Source organism: Chiroxiphia lanceolata, chromosome 6, assembly GCF_009829145.1.
Source record: "Chiroxiphia lanceolata isolate bChiLan1 chromosome 6, bChiLan1.pri, whole genome shotgun sequence".
Taxonomy (NCBI): domain Eukaryota; kingdom Metazoa; phylum Chordata; class Aves; order Passeriformes; family Pipridae; genus Chiroxiphia; species Chiroxiphia lanceolata.
This window is the reverse complement of record NC_045642.1, coordinates 53,571,724-53,596,288: the sequence shown is the minus strand read 5'-3', so window position 1 is coordinate 53,596,288 and position 24,565 is coordinate 53,571,724. Positions and strand designations below refer to the sequence as shown.

Sequence of the window (24,565 nt, the reverse complement as noted above, 5' to 3'; positions counted from 1 at the left end):
GTAAAAAAGCCGACTTTAAAACCTCTGAAGATGCTTTTGGGAGCTTCCAGATGCTTCAATAGTCAGCCAAATTTCTGGTCCACAAGAACAGGATGGAGATCTAAAAAAATCAGGTTGTGTTTTCAATTTTCTTCTGCAATATCTCTTGCACTTGGCACCAAAAGAAAACATGATAATTCAACAGAACCAAAAGTTCAAAGGAAAGTTTCAATTCAGTTTGTGGATGTCCAAACCGGCATCCTCTCTGTCCAGGTGCTAAACGCAAAGGGTATCTCTCATGATCTTTTCTATAAATAACACCAGCACAAAGGTTTGCAAGAGAGGGCCCAAAGAGAATGAAGGTAGTTGATATTCTACTCTCATCTGAATGAATACAGTATCATTACCGACCCTCCTTTCTTGTCAGCATTGTTAAAAACTTTACCTATTAGTAAAACAATTTCTCTGTGTGTGTGTGTATAATTTTATAGATTTATTCTAGAAGAGAGAAAACAATATCGGGGCTTGATTCTACATAAGGAACTGAAATGAATGAGTGGACTGAAGAAAGATGCAGAACTGATTTCTGACTGTGCACCGCTCATGTGAACATCCAGACATGCAGTATATCTGGATTTCCATTTACTATTCAGTACCATGACATGTTTTCATACAGTTGCTTTACCTGAGTTTACCCCATTTTGTTCCCTCAAAGACCTTCTATAAAGTTGTTAAGCAATGGAGAGTCCTTTTTCTTCAGGAATACTCTGTTCCATCAATATTTGCTGCTTCCACACAGTGAAAAATACACTTGCCTCCCAGCTTGCACAATTTAAATCTTATCACGTAGGTAAAGGCAGTCTACTGGCAGTCAAAACAGAGATGACTTACTTTGCATTTTTCATGATACCAGTACCTGTGAAAAGAAACTTCACAGATTTCATATTTAACTACTACTGGCTTAGTTTACTTTAAACGGTAAACTTGCAGAAAAAGAGAAGAGAGTAACTGAATGCGAACATGAGAAAGAACTGAGTTTTTTCACTGGCATTACACTGGTTCTCCCTGAGGTTCAGTAGGGCAGTTTTAAGGATGGGGTTTTCAAGGAAGCCAAATGACTCAGGAGCCCTAGGTCAGCTGGTCTGGGTAACCCACAGTACCTGGAGGAGTGGAGGAGCACACTCTGACTGCACAGGCTGTGGAAGCAGAAATAGCACACCTCTATCAAAGCATCACTGTCCTGACCTAAAAACCCAACTAGGGAATGAGTTCACAGCCTCAGGGGTAGCACTGAGCTGACACAGCTACTCTGCTCTCCCCCTCCGTGCTCTCCTGAGCATGCAGCTTAACACTCAGCCAGCGCTACATAGTGGATTTTATTTTATTTTATTTTATTTTAATACCATACTCTCAGTCTCTGGGGCTTCAGTGCTACGTAGGATTTCGCACATCCATTAAGGCACTAGAACAAAGGGCCATGCCCAGAGAAGTAATGAACACATGCTGTCATAACACGACAGTTAAAGTCACCTCCCTGCCCCTGTGAAACCTTCTGTTTCTTCAACCTCCTCAGCACATATGCTTTACCAGCTCAAACTCGCTCTTGCACTGGTAAATATGTATCATCAACTACCCTTTGACTATTTTATGCTAACAGAGTCTATATCCCTGCTGGAAAACATAACGCCATTTCATTCGGTTTAGTAAGCTTAAAGAGGGTTTACTCAGCTGCAATCAATACCACTGGTTGTTGGGCAATGTGTTTTACCATCACACCACAGACACAAAAACTAGTGCACAAAAGAGAAAAAACAGGAATTAAACTTCTGAAATTTCTTTTAAAATCTTCATTATGGAATAAAATCTTTCAATAGTTCAAGATTCTAAGATAGTAGAGAGTGACTAAGATTGACTTTTTTCCTCAGAGGACAGTTAGTAATTGCCTTACAACTGCTGTATCATTCATGGAGCAAACCAAGTCCATAGAAAAGATGTATCCCAGGCTGAGAACCTAGAAGTCTAGGGGCCCAGTGACAGAAATTAGAATCAGAAGTTAGGGCCCTGGCTAGGCATCATTTCTTTAATTTTGAGGAAAATAAAAATAAGTGCCTCTCACAGGACTTCCAAAAGAATGAGGTGACATTTGTGAATTGAAGATTTTGTTCTAAAAGTGTTTAGGTGCTATTGATTAAAGAAGGAACTCAGACCAGAATTCAGAATGAGAGTCAAAACCAGTGCACACTAAAGTGTTGTCTGTCTATCTTATGCTTCAACTGGATATGTCTCTAATTGGCACAAATTAAAACAAAATTGTGTCGGTGTTTTTCATATGAAGAAAGAGTTCGAAATCCAAACCTGTGCTACCATCCAGCCTTTGTGGTGACTTTGATGACAAATTTTTCTAAAACACCTGCACCTGAGAAAATCCTTCAGCCCTCTTCCACCACCGTCCAGTCTCAGCAACTCAGTTGTTCTGGAAAGAATCATAGTATGGTTTGCCATGGGCAGGGACATCTCCCACTAGACTAGGTTGCTTCAAGTCCCACTCAACCTGGCCAACACGTCCAGGGATGGGGAAATTACAGTTTCTCTGGGCAACTTGTTCCAGCGCCTCACCACCCTCAGGGTAAAGAATTTCTTCCTTATATTTAATATAATTTCCCCTCTTTCAGTTTGAACCCATTACTCCCTGTCCTATCACTACAATTCCTGATGAAGAGTCCCTTTCTGGCTTCCCTGTAGGTCCAAAAAAGATCCAAAAGGGAAACCAAGCAAGTCTAGCCGTTCAGCAATGCTGCTTCACAGAAAAGTTGGTAGTTATTTCTCTTATTTTCTTTTTTTTTTAATAATCAATTCAGTTACACTTTTTAGCACATACAAAAGAGTGTAATTCACAGCACTTTTTTTGTTCACTCATGTCAAAATGATATCTCACAAGTAGAAATTGACTCTGCAGAGTGTACTTGTTAAAAAAAACCTGACCATTTGGATAGAATGAAAGAACTACTGGAGCCTTGCTCCAGCCAAAACTTTTGAGCCACACCAGCAGTAGTGTGCCAAGGCAAAACAAGTTTGCCATATGGGTGATGCACGGTGCCTTGTGAAGGACTAAACTCATATATCCCAGTAACCATATGATATTCTCACTGAACTTTGAAAAGAATGCATTCAGTCAAATGAGAATGCAATCCTAGGGCCCTTTGTGGCTCCAGTTTTAGTTCTAATTTCAGAATAGGAACTTTATCCTGAAATCTTTATTCAGACACACACACACGCACATGTAAAAATTCAATCAAACTGCAAATGTATTTTCTTCCCTCTTGCCCTTTTCATGAGCAGGGATCTCAGGCAGCCTTTGAATAAACATTATGAATCTTTTCAGTCTAAAAGTCTTAAAATACCCATTTCTGCCACTGGAAGGAATTCAGAGTAAGGATCTGAGGTCCCTCACACTTCAGGCTCAGAGAACCACATGCTTCTGCGGGATAACAGGTCACCACAGCCAGCTGCATCCTGTAATCATGTGCAACTGGCAGCTCACAACAAACATAAGGCATCCTGAGTTCACTGAAACAGAAAGACAAAACAACTCAAATTACTTTTTTATTTGCTCTAGGATGGGCAGCTTCATGCAGTCTGTAACCAGGACAGTTAAGGCACAAAAACTTGCTATCTGCGAAATAATGTATTTCAACCAGAAGCTCTAAGATGCTGTGAGGGTTGATCTCTGACCTGCAGGAGGTATACTTCTACTTTTAAGAGGCTTGATATTTATGTGGAATGGTTGTTTCCAATAAACCTGGCATTGGCTCCCCTCACACTTGTTGTTTTAACTATTGCATTAATAATTAGAAATTCATGACAGCCCAGTAAAACTCATGTCAAAAGGACAGCAAGTCTGTATGAGTAGCCCTCAGAATAGTACTGTTATTCTTCAACACAACTGTCAGATTATTATTTTTAAATAACAAATAGAAGAGACAATGTCTTATTCTTGGAAACCAAGCTGGTTTTTTGCTGAGACTTAAAACAACATTAGCCTGAGAGCCAGATACTAAGCATGGGAAACCTGAATGTCAATGATTTGCTTCAAGCATTGCTATTGCGGCTCCAGCAGAGGCTCACAGAAAGAGAATTGTCAGACAAGTTTCAGTACAGCCATGGTTTGTAGTATAAGTGCCACCAAGACAACACAAATAGTAGCAAATAAGGCTTGCTGGATGATTGGACAGAAATATTATAGTGCATTGAGAGTGCATTGTTAGTTGTTGTGTTCTTTGGGTTTTTTTGTTTGTTTTGCCGGGGGAGAGTGCACTTATTATGCTGACTATATGTTCTTAATATATGTTCTCAAAACCCGGAGTTCCCACTTCTCCCATAGCTGCAATTATCCTTCCCCAAACATGAAAACAGATATACACACAGTAATCACTGTCAGTGCTTTCACAAATACCTGTATAAGGAGCAGCTATCACCACTCTATTTGCCGTTTCTACATATGATATGACAAGTGCACCATCTAGTCACAGCATTGCTCACTACCACAGCCATGGCCTGCTAAAGCACCTTACAATCATTCAAGCACACACTGTCCATGTTCGAACTACTCTTTTTTTAATTATTAGTTTTTAGTTTTTTAATACACAATGATTTGGATTCACTGTAACTTTGCGGAAAATGTATTCCCGTAGGAAAAACATGAGCATTGATTGGGCAGAGGCTTGTGGACATCTTAGCCGGAACTTTTTCAGTGGAAACTCACCCATTTGCAAACTCAGCACTGCCCACAAGATACAGAACATATGTAAGTGTTTATTATGGGAATACATCTGAAGACCTTGCAACCGGACATGCCTATCTCGTATTGACCTTTTTAGCCACCAATGCGCTTGCAGCAAACATGGGTAGAGCCCTTCCCAAATCTTCATTCGCGAAGCCTGGCCATGACATCTGAAGACCTCTTTAGGCTGATTAATGCTCCAACATTTGTACCACAGGCTTTAATAACATTTTGTCTCCTCTACATCAAGTTCTTCCAAAGACTAGTGAGAAGAAAGAACAGCAAGGAATCCTTTTAAGCTACAGTTGCTTTTTTGAAAGACAGCACAGTCCTATCCAGTAGAACAACACTATTTTTGCCTAGTTGTAGGCATCATCAGGATACAGACAGCCCTTCAACACCTCAAGCATTTAGGGTAGTTTTTGCTGAATATCGTCAATCCCATTTCAGCCTCCTCAGTTCCTCCTCAGTCTCCTCTTTAAACTGTGAGACTAATGCTAGACACTCACCCATAACAGGATGGTCAGGTCCTCATCATCTTGTAATGGTCACACATACCCTGCCGCCTGTAAGCAATTGGATAGAGTATCGCAAATCTAACCACCACATCTCAGGGGAAACAGAAGGAAAGAAAAAAGCCTAAATTCTCTGCTTCTCCCAGTTATGCCACCTACTTAGATTTCCTCCCCTGCCTAAAGCTAGTCACGCCTCGTAGAACGACAAGGACTTTGAGGTTCATTGTTTCCAGGTTAACTGGGTGGCCTTCATTCCTTTTCTGTCTTGGGACTCTGTGGACACCATCCCACTGTTTTACTTCACATCCTCAAAGCAAATGCTTGGACTCACCATTCCACTGTCTCTTTAAACTAGGGTATTTCTCCGTTTTCTTCTTTTTTCTGTGCCTCTGGTAAGTAGAATATGAAGCTCTTTGCTAAAGCTGTTAATGGATTAAGTCTGCGTTGATTTGGGCATGATCTTCCATGGCTGACTGCTTTACCACCACTCTGCTTTTAGACATGCCAATGTGGTTAGTTTCAAAGACATGTATTAGAGACACATGCATAGTGTTAAACAAATCCCTTTACCCCCAAACTCATACTTCTGAAAACGGTATCAGTGGACATGATGACCCTGAATCTACCTACTTACGAACCGGAGGGAGCTACTGGAAAGCCATCGTAATTTTGTAACTTGGCCAACAGAGTTAACAATCTCTAACCATTCTTACTAGATTCTCTGGAGAGGAAAGTCTTGAGGCTGGGGGACAGCCTGAATTTTTTGCACAGTTTTTGACTCATCGGTTTTGGTTTGTTTTTTTTTTTAATGAAGATCATGACCGTAGGATAGAAAAATGAAAGTCTCCAGCCAAGATCAATGCAGTATCCGTGCAGTAATGAGCAAAATATCAAAAGAACTGATATTCAAAAGGAAGACGACACCCCAAGGTAAGAGCAGCAGTTTCATTGAAACTATTGGACAATTCCAGCTCTCTGAAGGGGAAAACAGGACTGGGCCTGCAGGCAGCTGTGCAGAGGAAACCTGATACAGCTGCAGCTTCTCGTTCTTAGCTCCCCCAACCCTGCACGTGCTCTATAAAGCGCAAAACTAAGATCTCCCCTGCTGAGCTAATCTCTTAGAGTATAACAGCCCTGCAGTTGTCTAAAGAAAAACTCCCTCAGACAGAGCTCCACATCAGACTTGGTTCCTTTATGGCTCTTTCCCAACAGTAAGCCCACACGTGATTCCTTATGCTTTCATCTCTGGCTTCCAGGCAATCTTTGTTCTCTCTCAGCAAGGAGGCATCACTAACTCTTTCTTGGGCTCAAAACTACAGGGACAGCTCCAACACACCCTGAAAACAGCCTGCCTCTCATATCTCTCAGCGATCCAGGCTCTCAGCCACCAGATCAGTCATATCTCCTTAGTCCTCCCAGTCCCATTATTTAGGAAGAAAACCAGGCACAGGTGAGAGTAGTGGCTTTGAAACCCTTCAAAGCTTACACTTGCCCATGATAAGATGCAGGACTCTTGAAATACTTCCAGTAATTTAAACACTGGAAGGTAGAATGGAGTAAGTCCAATCAACCCCACATTTATTTAGCCTCTTGAAATATTAGCTATTTCTTGTTAGAATTATTTTATATGCACAACTCCCAGCAAGCTGGGAGATGCCTGCATCTGCTCTGGAAATCTCAGTGAAGTTCTGTCTTTGAATTTGACACAAAAAAAATTTTAAAAAATTAAAACATGTATTTACCTTTTTCTAATTTAAACATCTTTGAAAGGCAGTAAGACAGAGACAGGCAAAGAAAAATTTCACCACATGGCATGAGAAGCATGAGAATGAATATGAGATAATTGATAAAGTTGCTGTGCATGCCCTTTTGGGTTTAAAAATAGACAAGTAAAATGAGAGAGGCTAGGAGTATACTAGTGTACCAAAATCTTTTAATTTACCTGAATTTATATGAAACACTCATTGGTTTTCCTTTCCTTATTCTTAATTTCCTCTCAGTGACTGTTCATTTAAGCTACCGTCATTCGGGTAGTTTTGTTTATAAATCATAGAATCCTGGAATGTTTTGGGTTGGAAGGGACCTTAATGAGCATGTAATTCTACCTCCCCTACCATGGGCAGGGCCACAACTAGACCAGGTTGCTTAAAGACCCGTCCAACATGGCCTTGAACACTTTAAAAATTTATACTGTCTGCATTTGGTCTATCAAAAGCCATGTACAAGTTAGATGAATGGCTAAATTCTACTGTCAGTTTAATTTCAAGTAAGAACAGCAATTCTGTGGGAGAAACGCTGTCTTTATGCTGCAGCACACCATGCCATGAGCAGTGGCTACCTACAGGCAAAGAGCTACTGGCATGTCCCTGTTCTCTCCTTTTGCCATTTTCCCGTAACCAATCGCTGGGAATGGGTTACAAACTTTGCAATGTAAAACGCGAAGGGAAGAGTTTCAAGAGATTCAAACGGTTCTATGTTCAAATGCTGCCATCAAGCGGATAAACACAGTATAAGGCTGCAATTAATATCAAGCACGTAATTCTGAAAGAGGGAAGTTGATGGAAAGAGAAAGAATAAAACAGTATCCAAGCTTCATGGAGTAAAAAATTATAAAAACATATTTGGCCCAATAAAAACTCCTCTTTAAGCCTGGCTTAGTCCCTCTTCTTTATATTATATCACCTTCATATTTTAGCATCTTCAAAGTTGCTCAAACTTGCCTTTGAGAGACCGTGAAAATCTAAGAATGTTGCTCTGTGCCCACAAAATTTGTCTGGATTGCAATGGATAAGGACTACACTCTTCATTATGTTCCTATGAACTTCTCTGGGACCCTCACTCAGATATGACCTTCAGCACAAGTTCTCCATCTTGAGGATCATTTTGAGTTTTAGAGCTAATGAACAAAATTAATTAACTGAATGGTTCCTTCAAATCCCAGAGCAACAGTTCAGTTTATATTTGGGACTGAAATGTTCCCCTTTATATGAAGTCTTGTTCTGCCTCCTGAAAAGTTTTAAAATAATCATATCTTCATTTCCTTCCAAAAAAATCAGGAGAAACTTCAAAATATTACTTGATGTTATAAGAGCTAAATCTAATACCCAGTATATTTTCTGGGTTGATCTCATTTGACGGCCACAGAGATGCAACAAAACTGGCCCATGGACCTGAAGTGTTGACCCTAATATGGCTTGAGCAACTACAAAAGACTTTTCTCAAGACAATTCTTTCACCTAAGCCAGGTGGAACTGGATATTTTCCTTAGCTGCATGACATCCAGGAATGCAAGGTTTGTTCATGGCTCATTCACAAGAAATGCATAGTAAATGAGATGTGTTTTGGAAAATTCACACTGTATGTATAGTACATGTGCAATGATTTAATGTTCTCTGGATGCATATGCACGTAGTTCTGCCAGGAAAATCCTGTATTTAAAAAAAAAAAAAAAGAAAACCAACAAAAAAGAGAGAGTTCTATATCCGCAACAAATTGTTTTGCCCTTAAGGCGGTAATGGTAAATAAATTTGCCAAGGTAAATTTGAGAACTTGGAGAGGGAATGACATAGTTGTGAAGTATTGTGCTTGGGCAGCATATTCTGGGCTGTTCTCTTCAGGGACAGTTTGTATATATATCTGCAGCCAGGTCCTTAACTAGTTTCATACTCAAAAGCTGAAGGTCTGTTTTAGATAGGAATACCATGTTCCACCTGGATCTAAATATTTCTTTGAAAACAGAACTCAGGTTATCAACCCTGGAGAGCAAACTAGCTGGGCTGCTGTGGATATATCATCAGCAGATGGTTTAGCATTTATAAACAGGATATTTACTGATAAAAACTGCATACATTATTGGTTTATAGACAGATATCAAGAATGGTAGTGAAAAGAAAGGCCATGTATGTATTCTCTATATAGGCATCCTTGTCCAGAATTTGATGATTATTTCTTCAAATGTTCTACTTTTATAGCAGACAGACCTCTCCCCCACCATGGCTATGAAATATCCCCCAAAACAACCAACTAAACAACACCCCCCCAAAAAAACCCCAAAAAACACACTACCCAAACAAATCCTAAACAAACGAAAAAACAATGTAGAAAAACATCCACAACCTGTCTCTAAAAACCAGGTATTTGTGGAACATCTAATGGTCTTTTTTTGTTAGCACAGCAGGAACAGAAGCTAAGATGGCTCAAAGGGAGATAAGTAAAATAAAAATACATAATAATATTCTCCCATACATAATAATATTCTCCCATACCCTGGGGACAAGAGGGAGCTACTGTCCTTAACAAACTGTCCCACCGTCCCAACCCATCCCTCAACCCAGTTGTCTTTATTAATTTTTTTCTTTTCACGGGCAGTAAGGCAGAGGTGAGTTTGAGTCTGAGACATCATTGCTGACTAAAGGAGAGACTGAGAAATCAAAAGGTGAGACATGGCAACATAGCTTGGTACCTCTGGCAATAGGTATCAAAGGTATGTTGTTCTCTGTCCATTAATAAATAATATGTAGTATTAACATAACATTGATGTGGTATCAATACTCTGTCTTCTCTTTGCTCTTATGTCAGTGTTTATGCATAATGCTTGTTTTAAACTTCTTGCTTTGGAGACGAGTTGCAGGCTACTGATCCAGACACCATAACTTAAATCTTTTTTATCATTCCAGTTCTCTGTGACTGATGTGGTGATAAGTCTTTGGAGCTACTCACTACACTAAGAGCACAGATATGAGAAACAAACATACGTATGTTTAACTCTTTTCTGGAACAGAGAAGCTAAAGACAGCTATTATTTTTTCCAGACTTTCATGTTTAAGGTAACACTTTTTCCCTTTGGAGAGTATAGCAGGACAATAGCAGCCTTCTATACTGTTCACTGACACCACGAATGATAGGTAGGATACTGGGAGTTGAAATCTGTTTTTTTGCGCCGAGCAGATGCTCAGCTCACATACAAAGAAATACACTATGATGGAGGAGCTGCCAACTAGGTCACCATGGCCAAAAATAAGGTAACAATTTATAAATATGAATTATAATTACCTACATTTTGTATGTTTAAAATACAAAGCTTTGTTAGTTAAAGCCTTGCTCTGGCCTGGAGCACACAAAGCTATAAATGCTGAGGGAGCCTCTGCCCAAAGAGAGGTGAAGGTGTTCAGCTGGCTCAGGAATTTAATCATTGATTCCTAGCAGGTATCTAAAGCTGTAACTGGTTCTGAATCAAAGCTGCAAGCTACCTAATGGAGTTATCCATGTTTCTGATTATCTCCAAATTGAGCCTAACATATCTCTAATCACAGAACAGATTACATTAAAATGCACAAAACTGAATTATATGTTTAAAATATATTGTTTTAAAAGAAATGTGTCAACTCCTGGGACTCATGTTTCATGGCTTGAAATTCAACTCTGTTTACCTGGTTTTGTATTCATCTGGGTTTCTACGTCACCTTCAGACTTCACTACACCTAACTGAAAAGTTGCTGGGTTTGATGAATGTTTGTCTTCCCAACAAGAGTTTTGAAAGAGAGAATCCTTTAAAATTTTCACCCTGTTTTCTAGAAGTCAACTTTCCATAGTAGTATCTGAACACTGTTAGCACTACGTTGTAAGGCTATGATACGTGCAAATATTATCAGCAATACAGCATGCTTTAAAGTGGTTTTTTTTGTTGTTGTTGTTTTGTTTTGTTGTTGTTTTTTAGTTTTGGTTTGGTTTTTTGTTTGCTTTTTTGTTGTTGTTGTTTCTTTGTTTGGTTGGGGTTTTTCTTTTGTTTTGTTTTGTTTTTTTAATTGAGTAGCTGTTAGTGGATTTGGGAATAGAGAGCTTAGAAGAAGCTGCTAATAGTTCCTATCTAGGGTGGCTGGGGAAATAAATTGTTACTTAACAGCAATTAAAGATATCTTTAGGCACTGCAGTTCAAAATTATTTGGTTGGGGTTTTTTTGGTTGGTTTTTTTTTTTTCCCTTGTTTCTTTGTTTCTTTCTCTTGCAGGGAGCAGTCAGTGTAAGGTTGACCAGTTAGGAAATGAAGGTGGGAGACCCAAGAGGGCCATGCCCCAGGGTGGGACATACCCATGCCCTCACCAACAGCCCAGTCTCACAGAAGCTGAACACATTGCCAGAGCTATCGCTGGTAATGATGTCCATCGGCACTTCCAGACACAACAAGTGCTGAACCAGGTCCAGCGTCCATCCATGGGCTCCAGTCAGGAGTGAAAGGAGACAGGCCAGAGACAGGGCTGGAGCACAGATACAAAGGGTCCATCCAGCAGATGGGCTACCAACAGTAGATAGTCCAAGGTCCACCAGTAGGTAGAGGTGGAGATCAGCACTCCTACAGCACAGCTCAGACCAGAACAGCACAGAGCTGACCTGAAACGGACCTGGGCAGGGGATGGGTGACAGCCCCAGGTGAGGTTCCTCAGGGAGGTTAAGACTTTTTGATGCCCTCAGGCCCCTGACAATTTTGTGGCTTTCATGACCCTTTGCCTGTTTGCCAGTGCTGATTTTGATTCTTGAAAACCTTGTCCTCTCCTTGAAATGTGACAGAAAAAGCAGAAGTGAAGAATTAAAAGCAGCTGTTCTATTTCAGGTGACACATGATATCTTTTCATTTCTCCCCATGACACAGGCATGAAGGATACTTCTATAGGCAGAGTTCTTTAAGGAGTATTTATAGAAAAGTCAGAATCAAATCCTTTAAATCTCTAAAAATTGTCTAAAAAGCAAGTGTGATCAAAGACATTGAACACCTTTTTAACATTTTAAAATAGATAAATAGAACAATTTATAGATGCAGCATTTCAAGCAAGAGACCTTTGACCTCAAATTAATACCTTGAAGACCTGTAAGAATCTATAGAAAGAGTAATCTCTCTTATAAGCATGTAAAAATAGCAAAACTGACTGAATAGCTGAGGCATCAATGTGAATTTGCTCCTCTTGTCACAATCTCTAAGGTCTTTATCACATATAGCAGAAGAATTAAGCAGGGACACTTGTTGCGGACTTTGCTGTAGTGTAACATTTACAAATGAATAAATAAACCAGTATAGCCCTTAACTGCTGTTTATTAAAAAAAAAAATAGCATTACTAAGTAATTTACAAGTACTGTATTTGCCAAATACACTGTGCACAAGACAAGAAAGCTACAATACCGTTCCAATGGTAAACAAGTCTTTTTATTTTACAAAAAATAGCTGCCTTAAAAAGAAATAAAATTAACATTCCTTGCTCTTTATCCTTTTTTTTTTTACCTTTTATTTTGGGGAATGAAAAAATCCTTAGCTAGACAGATGTATTACATTTCTTCATTATCACCCAGCAAAATTTACAGCAAATATACCCACAAATACTGAGGCCAACCGCAGGCAACAAATTTTACATATTGCTATGAAAAGTTGCAAGTTGCTGCTCGGCTTTCAAGGGCCTAGATGGCAGTGTAGTTCTTAGTGTAATTAGTCAACTTGATCTTCTCTGGGAAGATAATATTAACTGAGAGGTTTTCCCCATTGTTAGACTTCAGAAAAAAGTTCTTTTTCTTGCGCAGAAGATGACTGTATTTGGCATTAGCAAGCCACATTTCACATTTTGAAAAAAAAACAATCCCGGTTGTGCCCAAGACAACAAGACACGTAAGCAAGCCCAGAACAACAAAACATATGACCTGGCTTCTGCTCAGAAAAGGATCTGCATCTTGGATTGTTTCTTTCACTGTTATTTTCAGGATTTCTTGCTGTTGATGCACTGATCTATGATGAGCTTTTGAGGGTGGCTTGTAATTCTGCATATGCTTTCTTTCCATATTCACTCCAGAAAGACTTGTGTTTTTGCTGGGATGTTTGCAGGTAACACCAATGAATTCTGGTTTACAGATGCATTCGAACCCTCCCTGGGGATGTTCACTGCAAGTCCCTCCATTCTCACAGGGGCCACTGGCACAGAATATGACACGGCTGCTGCAGAGCTTTCCCGTATGGCCATGGGGACAAGAACAGCTGAAACCCACACCAATATCTGTACACGTTCCTCCATTTTCACAAGGGTTGGATTCACAGTCATCTCTGTCGATTTCACAGAAGTTGCCAGCAAAACCAGAAGGGCACAGACAGGAAGCATGTGGTGCAAAACCATTGTCATCAACACATGTTCCTCCATTCTGGCAGGGAGAGCTAGAAAAGATAACAAACAAATAGAAAAATTGATGTCCAGTGAAAGGAGCTTTTATGAAACACTTTATATAACAAAAGGAGCTGGTATTCTTTAAAGAGCAATTCCAAATGCAAATCCACTAAAGTCAATGAAGTTGAATCAAGAATGAGTTTGCTCAACAGCTTTGCCAATACTGATTATAACATCTTCTGCTGACCCTTCGGGCAGGATTAGTACACTAGTATACAAATTCAATCTGAAGAGCTGTGAAGGGATTTTAAATTATTTCAAACATTTATTCAAATTAAGCTTCCCACTGCTTTCATACGCTTGGAGCTATTTAGCTTAGCAACTATTCAGACAAGACAGAACAAAGACATGAGCAGCATGGTTGCTTCTTCTCTACCTGATTATTCATAAGATAATCTATATATTGTAGTGACAGAGCAAAACACTCTGCCATAGCGACTACATGTTTTTATTGTGCCTCTCTGGTGTTTCATGACACAAAAAAATTTAGAAGCAAGCAGATACTTTCCTACAAACTGCTGTTCAGCCAAAAATTTTGATAATTATAGTAAAAAATATAAATGAGATAATTTCAGATTTGGCAAAGACAGCTGTAATGTGAGGGCAGGACCACAGGAAAACAAGTATTTGTGCAAACTCTTTAAGAACTTAACAACTAATAGCTTGGTACTATGTTTTAAGTGATATAAATTAACTGAGAGATCTTTTTTACCTTTACAATGCAATTGTGCCTTACTGAGCACAACACCAAAGGACAGGCCTACCCACTGACTGGCACAAATGTGTCAATTCAGTGGATCTGTGCACAGTGGGCTTAGACTTTTAGCTGTCTCTGCTGGAAGTGAAGGGTCCCTGGGTCCCAGGTTTACAAATAAATCTCAAACCCCACTTTTATGGCAGCTCATCACATATGAACAAAGCTTTTAAAACTTACTTTGTAAAAAATGAAAAAGATTTGGTAGAGCTTAGGACAAGCCTCTTTGACAACATTTTCTTAAAAGTGTTTTCTTAAAACACTTATGTATCCCTGAAGACACACAGCACAGTACTAGTTGATAGTTGAGAAGTTCAAGCTGTTCTTTAAGTGTTATATTTCCAGGGGAAAGTCCCGGGGATAGTGAACGTCACAGCTTCATGGATGCAGATATTTCACATATGCAGTGGTCAGTAGAACAGGCCATTATGGATTTCCATGGTGGGACACAGGAATTTAAGAGATCTGTTGATGTCTGAATGAGATGACTGTGAAGGACTTATAAGCTCCTGACTACAAGTGGTCCCTGACTTCTGGTCAGAATAAGGTTGAGCTATTCAAATGCCCACCCATTACTCTGGGACTAGCTGTGACAGAGATTACTCCAAGCACCTCTGGCTTCACTGGGAACTGAAGTACTTGGTGGCCTCAGGAGAGTCTGAGTATTGTGATAGAGGAATCATCTGTCTGTTTTCCGCTGTTTCCTCTTGTATTGTCCTCTTGTCTTTCCTCTTGTATTGTCCTTCACTGTAGATACTAGCTGGAAAAAAAAGCTACTAGAAGAACATATTGGAAGTCTGGAAGCAGTATTAGGAAAGCAAAAGGTGTCATTGTCCCCTTGCCATAGCCATTGTTAGTGATAACTCGAGGTGATAAGGAATTTTAACAGAGTAACCAGCTACTATGTCTCCTTTAAGTAAAACATGGAAGTTGTAGTTGTACAGTCCTGGAGTAGTTATTGACTTCTTGGAGAGTTTAACACCCTCTTGTACCTTTACAGGTCCCATGGAAAACTGGACAAGCTGTTTTGGATATGACAATATGTAGAGGTTTGAATCCTCATGTTTTGGTTGAATTTCAGTAATTTCTAGTGAAATGAGAAGAAATTGCTGGAGAATGTAAGTGTAAACTTTTTTCTGAACCTTACAGAAATGTGAGCAATTGAAATAAAGAACAGTTAAGAAGAAATATGCAGAATTTTTAAAAAAATTATTTGTTTATTGCTAATACTGATTGCATTTGCCTAATTTAAATATATTTAAATAAATGAAGCCTTAGTATTTATTTCCTTGATTAAATTCAGTGTCTTTGCATTTTTGGCATTTAACACTGCAAGGCATGGTACATGAAGGGTTACTTGTGGAAACGTACATACCACTTCTTTGCTTTCCAGATACTGTGTTTTCTTTTTAGAAAGTACCATTTGCTGCTTTGCTTCAAAGCAAAACTTCAAAATATCACACAGAGGTCACTAACGCAGATACATGTAAACGGACTAGAACAAACACTTCGATTTGTGAATTGTCTTGGTTCCATCTGTGAATATTAACTAAGGAGCCAGCAGGAATACTTAGTAATATCAACATTGTTAACATTACCAATGAGGTAGAGAGGAACTGAAAGGAAGTGAGATGTGAATGAAAGTACACCATCTGATGAGGTCTTTTTCCAGGATGTGGGATGCACTCTGGGGGACTGTGAATTGTTAGCAGACACAGAATGCTTATGCTGAGAACAGTTGTCTTTTTGAACATAAAGCAGATTTTCAGATACTGCTGCTCATTTTCCTGAAAAAAAGACAGCTTCTTAGAGAAAAAGAATCACTGTTTCAATTATATTGTTTCCTTAAGAAAAACTGTTCATGATTTCCAGACTGACTCATGAGCATACAGTTCAAACACAGAGTACCAACACAAAAATGTAGTTTCAGTAATTTAAAACCATAAGGATTTTAAGGAATTACATGGAACTAATCTGTGTTATTTTGTTGATGCTGTACTTTTGGAACTCACTTGTTCTTTGGGATAGTTAGGATACATGTTCACACTGAATTACTGAAATACTTTCTCTACAGATGAAGAGAAAGCTATTCACATCCCCTATATTAGGCAAGTAGCTTGGATATGATTCATTGCACTTTCAAGGAACTTAAATGTCCTCATCATCAATGAAAAAAAATAGGTAAGTGAGAGCAGCTATTTTAGAAGCTGAAAGTAAACTCAGACAGCACTATGTGAGTGCTTTTAATTTACCAGTTAAAAGCAATAGTAAAAAAATTCCACTGACATGAAGTTGTGGAAGAATAGCAATTCTTGCCAGAGAGAGTGAGAGGTGTTAATGTTCCTTAAACAAGAGTGTACAAGTCTTCAGGAAGATTCAGTCATAAGGTAGATCTGAATATTCATTACTATCTATCTGAGCAAAAAGAGAATCAGAGGGTACCAATAGAGAGCAAGAAGGCAATCTCCTATAACTGTGATTTTAAGGTGATAGTTTTAACAAGCTTGTATCCAACAGAAAGGCATTCTGTATACTTATGGGATTAGATCTCTGACAAGCTAGAAGATTTCACCAGTTCACATTTTCTTTAACACTGAAAGGTCTTCCTTTTTTTAAGCATTTCTAGCAGTGCATTGGAAGTTCTTTAGTCCACTGAGTCTTGCCCTTTCACTGAGCACCTCAAATCTGGCTCTGTCTTCTTTGCTTCTGCCCGTCAGGTATTCCTATACATGAGTACGTTCCTCAGAGCCTGCTCTTCTCAAGGCTAAATAATCCAGATCTCACTATCCCCTTATAGGAGAGATGTTCCCATCCCTTCATCATCTTCATGGCTCTTCACTGGACTCACTCCAGTATGGCCACGTCCTTTTCATATTGGGTAGCCCAGAACTGTACCCAGCACTCCAGATGTGTCTCACCAGGACTGAGCAGAAGGGAAAGATCACCTCCCTCAACCTACTGGCAATGCTTTTCCTAATGTCCCTCTTCTCATAAAGAATGTAGATCAATGGTCCCCACATCCTGTTCTGATGGAAGAGAGATTATCTCCTTCAGTAAACTACAGACATATATATATGTTAGTTAAGAAAAATGACAGACTGATGGACTAGATGTTTTCATGTAGACAGCTTGTGTCTTTGGCTACTGTTCTCATCAGTGTATATTCTTTGTACATACAGTTATCCCTCACTAGAGGTGGGAGCACAGGATGGGAGGTTACTTCAATTTTTTTTACAAAAATCATGTGAAGGCATAAATTCACCGCAATAAGATGTGCAAATTAGCACTTTTAGTACTCAAATTGTGCACATAAACCCGTGCTGATAATCTGTAAATCTTTAAAATATTAATAGATCAGATTTGTAAAGTTTAATAGTAATATCATCACTATGAAAGCATTATTTATTTTAGCACAGAGATACTTCCACTTAGCAAAAAAATTCTGACTACTAGTCAGTAGAAGTGTAGATTTTAAATTCACATCAGAAATCAATATTTACCCATTAATAATGCATGGTCCTTTCTTGAGATGGCAGTTTTTTCCTGTAAATCCCTGGGCACACAGACAAATATATCCTCCATCACCAGTCTCTATGCACGTTGAGTTATTGGTGCAGGGCTTTGCAGAACATGGGTGAATATCTGTTTAAAAAAATCCAACAGGGTTCAGTCAGCCTAATGAGAAAGGATCAGTAAATGGTATGCAATACGTCAAATAAAATATAGCTTTAATAGTCCTTCATCATGCATTTTATAAATGCTGGTCTATTCCTTCCTCTGTTAAAATGGAGTTCAAGTTGTTGAACCACTGCAAGCAATTTCAGCTCTTCTCCTTTTAGCTCCCCCTTGCAAAATATGCTTGAATTGCTCCATTCTATAAATAAGTAACATTAGAAAGGAAATATTAGTATGGGAGAAAGAATTTCTACGTAGTCTAGCCATCCTTTCACAATGTTGGCTTCTCCATGAGCAGAATTCTGATAAAGCAATCAGGAACTCGGAATTCTCCCTGCTCCCTGCCCATATCATTATGTGCTTATGAGCAAACATTTCATAAAAACAGAGATCAGCAAGTTAAAAACAATCTGCTAAAATTTCATCTTTTGGCTGGGCTACATTCAACCCTTACATAACTGTACCAGAAGAGAGAGCTGTATGATGTCTGGATCCAAAGTCACACATCTCATTTTCTTTACAATTTCCCTGCTGAGCCACTTCCCACTCAAACAATTACTGAATTTTTAAAATAATTAAAACTAAATAAACAAAAAGTGCATATTTTAGCCAGCTAATGGAGCAGCTGTAGAGAAGTGCTGACTGGAAGTTTTCCAATGCTTTGCACACACATGTGCACATACACACTTTCTAAGAAGATGAAAAGAGATTTAAGAGCATCTATATTTTGCTTTCCACAGCATAAAATAAAATGAAATTTAGAAGGTATCATGAGGTACTGCAAAATTTTAACCATAGCAAAACAACAGCCTTAGCTTTCAAATACAATCTTCACTGGAAAAAAGGTTCTATTTTCTAATGTATTAGCCTGTTCTCATTGCAAAACAACAACTTAGCATGCACTTTGAGTGTAAGCTCCCATTGTCACAAGGACCAAAGTAACCTTGAATGCTTTTTGGAGCAATGTTGTCTGCCAGCTGTTTTCTCAGGCTCTAAAGGCAGCTAATAAAGCATGTACTTTGATGCAGGAGCATGGAAACTGTGTGAAATATATATATATATATGTAGGTATGTATATATATATATATATATATATATACACAAACACATTGCTGTCAGTATTTTATGTGAGGGATTTAATTTTAAAACACAACTGAAAAGGTTGCTGTACCAGGTCTTTTTCAAACATAATATATAATCAGCCTCAATTAGCCCTCTTTCTCTATTTTTCCTCTCAAAAGGTCAACAACTAAGTGACTTGCTTGCTTCAAGTGATAACTGAGTCTAAGATGAGAACCCAAAAAAATAAATGTTACATTTACACATGTATTATGAATGGCAAAATTCATATTCCCAATAAATTAATTAATATTTGCCTAAAACTAAGTTGTCATGCTGCAGTACGTGAAGCAATCACTAAATATTTTTATGAGGAAGACACACTCAGTAGTGGTGTGTCACAGCAGAATTTTTAACTCCTGTCTCATGCATGCTTAGCATGGGCATTAGAGGCTTTACGTGCACTCTCTGATGGCAGTTTACCAACACGTGCCCTTGGCAAAGCAGTCAAGTGACAAGTAGCACAGTATACTCCCAGCTCACACCATATGTTGGCTTTTTAGCCAAACTGAGGTGAGCATTCAAGCAGGAGGTCATGGACCTGCTAACAAGACTGTGTAGGCACAGCCAGGGGTGACAAGATGACAGATCTGATTTAGCAAGGTGGATCATATATTCTGACTGGGCTGTCATTTTTTCTTGGAAATAAATTGACTAAATTGTTTTTCCCTTTGCTATGGGCAGTGTTTGATGTGGCTCCTATACTGTGCAGTGCGTATCAGCTGCAGAAGGAAACTGTGCTATGCAGCCTGGTTCCAGGTGTTCGTATACCTGACTCCAAGGCTGTGTTTCCACAAGATGAGAAGATGCCATGGCATTCAGTTGGACAGGTTGGTGCACTCCACTGCAGAGATTAACCAGCAGTGCTAACACTGACATCAATTCACAGATGTCCTTCTTCAAGTGTCACGTCCATGTGACTACAATAATAGTCATAAATTATTCTGATTTGTACCTACAGGTTTACAGTGGATCAAGCCCAAAGGAGAACCTGTGTGCCTCTAAAGTACTGGGAAGGTCATTTTTGACTTGCACTGAGAACCAGGCTGCCCACACTAAAAAAACCAGCTACCCAATTACAGGCGTTAGCAAATCACTTGGTGATCTAAAACTACTCCAGAAAGGAGTTTCCATGATACAAGACAAGGAGATCATACAGCAACTTTTCTAGAAAACAGAAAAAAAAGATATCACCACTAGTCCAAATCATCTTTTTCACTCCTATGCTTAGCAAACAAATAAGATGCTGCAACTATACCTGTATTTTACAAATATTTCAAGTGTTTGCAGTAGTGGCCAATGAACCTCAGACCCTCCCAGTTTTCCCGTCTGGGTTTTTCCTTCCATTTTCCCAACCAAATCAAGTTTCATTCAGTGGTACCTGTAAATGAGTTGTAGCTGCCTGTAATGACTTTTACTACCAGGAAACTGACACCAACTTTTTGGCAGAGGATGATGAGATCAGGGGCTGAGCAATCAACTCATTTGAGGTCTCAGTGCTTTATTGGGTCAGGATAACAATTTGTAGCAACTTTCCAGTAGCAAGAAGATGAGATCTCTTGATCCCTTGTGGTTAACCAATGCATTTAGAGTAGGTAAAACCACCGAGATGAAAGACTGTCACCATAACGTGTCACTGCAGATAAAAAGATGGTTATGTCTTATTGGCTGAATATTCTTGGCAGTTCTTCATGGGGATCTAGATTCAAATCAGCAAAGAAGACTCTGAGATGCCTCTGAGTGTTGAGAGAAATAATAGTTTCTGCACTTAAGAAGGGATATCTTTTCTGGTATTATAGGACTATGCTAATCATTATGTATTAAACTAATATTTTTCCATAAAGTGATGGGTAATAATTTTCAATGCATTCTTTTGCGTCCTAAGGATCAGTTGCAAGAGGAAAACGTTGCAAGGCTCAGAATTGCAAAGATATATTAATACTAAGAAATTCAGGCAGGCACTTAAAGCTTTTAAAAGTAGCTGTGAGGATGGTACCTTTAAAAACGTGGTCCTTTGCATTTACCAATAAGCAACAGAACTGAGCCTCCTAAGGTGGCAGATGTGGGTTGTTCTGTCTAGCTTTGGAAATCTATGATTGTAGGTCACAGAGGGACCCATTACTCCTCACCAACTGTAATGAGTTTAGGTGGCTATCTCAGGTACAAACATATCTGTGAGATGTGTCCACAGCATTTGAGAGTTTACTGCTACCACAGCTTCTGTAAACACACTAGGACTAGCTTTAAACTAAGAAGCCTCTCTATTCTCACATGTGCAGCCAGTAAGTACAAGCTGCAAAACCTGATGAAAACATAAATGAGTACCTGAGAACCTTGCACCAAAGTCCATGTCACTGCAAGGATGTGAACTACCTAAAATCATCTGAGTCTTTTAGTCATCTTGAAAATCTTATCCAGTTCAAACCGTCATCATTAATTACTGCTTTGGCTACGCATTGTAGAACTCAGGAATACTCTATAAATTATAAGCCAGATACCAACAAAAGCCTGAAAGGCATGGAAAGAGAATGAGTCCCTGGACGTTTGTCCTCTTCCAGCTGCAGCTACGTGGGCAGAACAAGTGCATGCTCCTGGATGTTCATGTGATTTCTGTCTCCTCAGATCTCTTTGACTGAACATTGGCCTGTGTTAGCCAAAATAAACCAGCTCAACAAAGGCCAGTTCTTCAACTTGCTTACGCTAAGCTGGCTCATTCTGAGTGGCAAGGGGTGAGAGAGCCCACACACAGCTCTTCCCTCTCAGACCTGAGAGGGAAGTGGCAGCCTGTTCAAGCAGACTTTTTTCCTCAGTTGTAGTAATGTTACTCCACTGCACCATCAGTGGGTTAAGCAAAGGAAGAAATAAGCACAATGGTTTTGTTTTCAAGAAGTATTAAGAAAGTAGCATATATATACAATCTGCTACATAAATATTTCAAATTATATTTAATATTTCAAATTATATTTAATATATACAAGACAACTGTATTTCTACAAAAAGGCCTTATATTAACAAGGGAGCAGTTATTTGTTAGCCTTGCCCATGATAATAAATGTTTAAAATAGCATGTGTTTACACTTTGCTCACACATATGCCAACTACAAAAGATACTACATGCTTCTGCCTAAATTATTATAAAAGTTCGAGGTTTACATGCTGCTGCCCAGAATCCCCTTATCTGGAGCTAACATTCAGTATTTCAAAATTAGTTCTCCAGGACTTTGCGCGTCTTCAGCACCAGATGGGGCTGCTTCCCTCATTTGTTCAAGAACAGGAAAGGATGTGCAAACCTATGTCACAGAGGCTGCCAACCCAGCCCTCCTCACAGATGCACTGCCAGGGCTTGGCACAGCTGCCGTGCAAACACCCAGGGAAAGGAACACACTGATTACAAAGAGCACCCTGCCAGCCAGGTTGACACCTGAAAGAGATAAAAGACAAGATAGAGACATAGTTCATTTTTAATAAACAACATTACAAGGATGTTCTTCTTTGTGAGGCACAACAAATAAACTTTTGTATACCAAACTGGACTATTTGAACAAAAGGATACCATCAATGTTTCTGGGATACTAGAGGGAGTTTATGTGAAGAAAACCATTTCATTCAGTGAGAAAGAAAAAAGCTAATCAATGTAAATACTTCGTACTGGAAAAAGTAAATTAAAAAGACATCTAGACATCTATGCTCTATTATTGCAGTTACTGTCTCGTAACTGTATCGTAGAGTGCTGTTCCATTACAGTTCCATGTTTTCAAAGAGCAAACCATTTCAGCTTCTATCTGTTTTACCAGGACGATGAATTATTGAAGCTGTCCACTCCTGTGTTAATAGCAGTGTCTGACAGATCTTTTTACCTGCATTCATTGGGAGATTCACAAAATCCATTCTCTGGGTGACAGCCAGTTCTACAGTTCACGCCTGGAAGAAGAGATTTTTTATAAACATCAAGCCAGAAAAATCAGCACTCAAAAAAAACCAAAATGACATCATGTCCTTTACACACTATTGATGTTTTAAAAGAACCCAGAATGCATAATGTACTGGTTTTTTACTACAAACAAATGTTTTTGCAACATAAAATTTTAAATTAACTTAATCTAGAACATGTTATAGAATGTTCCTATAGGGCAAGTGAAATGCCATATAGAATTAACAGCAAAAGAACACTAAGTCACTTAAGCACACAAAGTGTATGAAATATCCCTATACACCGCGTTAAGAGAAATGTCAGAGAAGATCCATGGACGTCGTTTCACACCATGCCGCTCCAAACGCATTGTTGCAGAACCACTTGAAACACAAAAGTACCTTTAGTCAGAAAAAAAATTACATTTCAAACAACTTACAAGAAAAGTGTTAAATTCTTTTCAACCCTCCATCGTGTAAAAATAATCACTTTCATTAACTCATGCATAAATAACATAAGTTAAGGAGAAGATATCTCACTCACAGTTTGTGTTTGTTTGTTTAAGTATTTGCATCAAGTAATACTCCTCTGAAATATCACCGTTAGCCACTGACACACTACGCCAGTGACAGGAGAAACGCACTCCATCTGCTACGAAGGAGAAGCTTCCCAAATACACCGGCATCTCTGGCCGGAGCAAGGACAGAACAAGCCTTTGCCCTCGAGGGACTGCGGGAGGACTCCCGCCACCGCCGCTGCCCGCCCGGCCCCGGCAAAGTCCCGAAACTTTCCCAACCCGCCTCCCCTCACCGCGACATTTCCCGGGCAGAGGATCCCGGTCCGGCCGGTGCCCCGTCCGCGCTCCCCGCGCCGGCCTTACCTTGCGCTGCGGGCAGGACGAGGGGCAGAAGGCAGCAGCAGCCGAGGAGCTCCGCGGCTCGCAGCCCCATGGCCGGGACGGGGCCGCTCCGCTCCGGCCGCCCCGCGGGGAGCTCGGCGGACGGCGGGGCCGGGAAGGCGGCAGCACCCCCCGCCCGCAGCGCCGCCGAGCTCCGGCGCCACGGGGCGGGGGGAAGGAGGGACGGAGGGCGGGGAGGGCTGCCCGCTTCCACCCGCGGGCGGGGGAGCTGCCCACGGGGCGAGGCAGCCCACGGTCCGCCCAGCCCCTCCGAGCCCGAGCTCCTGCGCTGGGGCGGCCGGAGGAGACGCGCACCTTGCGCTCCTGCGGAGTCCTATAAGGGCGCGGGAGAAGGGAGGTCTGCTGGCGGGGAGGAGTGTTGAGCACGCCTCTATCTCCTTAAAACTTAACTCCGGCTGTCCGCACAGAGCTAATTTGGGGCTTGTCCTCAGAAATCTGAACGCTTCTCTCCTTAGTCATTCGCATCAGAGCTCCAACTCTTTCAGAAAAGACCCAGCAAAAAGGCATTGAAGGTGAAATACTGTGTGTTTCTGAGGCTTGAGAGTTAAAAAAAGATCCCACCAAAGCACCTCAAATTCTACCTTCAACAGTCACAGAACAGATCAAGAAGAAACATTAGTTCCACCACAAGGCAATTTAATTTCTCCATTTTATTCTGTACCTTTCGCTTTTATATCTCTTTATTCTTCCTTTGCTCTGTCCCTTAAGGAAATAGACTG

The 24,565-nt window shown here is 39.9% G+C and overlaps 1 protein-coding gene across 1 annotated transcript; it reads right to left on the bottom strand.

Moving 5' to 3' along the window:
- Positions 1–12,337: 12,337 nt before the first annotated feature.
- DLK1 (delta like non-canonical Notch ligand 1) lies at positions 12,338–24,015 on the bottom strand. The gene is made up of 5 exons (XM_032691812.1): positions 23,808–24,015; positions 22,875–22,938; positions 22,308–22,438; positions 17,724–17,865; positions 12,338–13,459 (listed from the first exon to the last, which is right to left on the bottom strand). Exons 1-5 carry the CDS (start codon positions 23,875–23,877, stop codon positions 12,718–12,720), a joined length of 1,149 nt encoding a protein of 382 aa, XP_032547703.1. The 5' UTR covers positions 23,878–24,015; the 3' UTR covers positions 12,338–12,717.
- Positions 24,016–24,565: the final 550 nt, after the last annotated feature.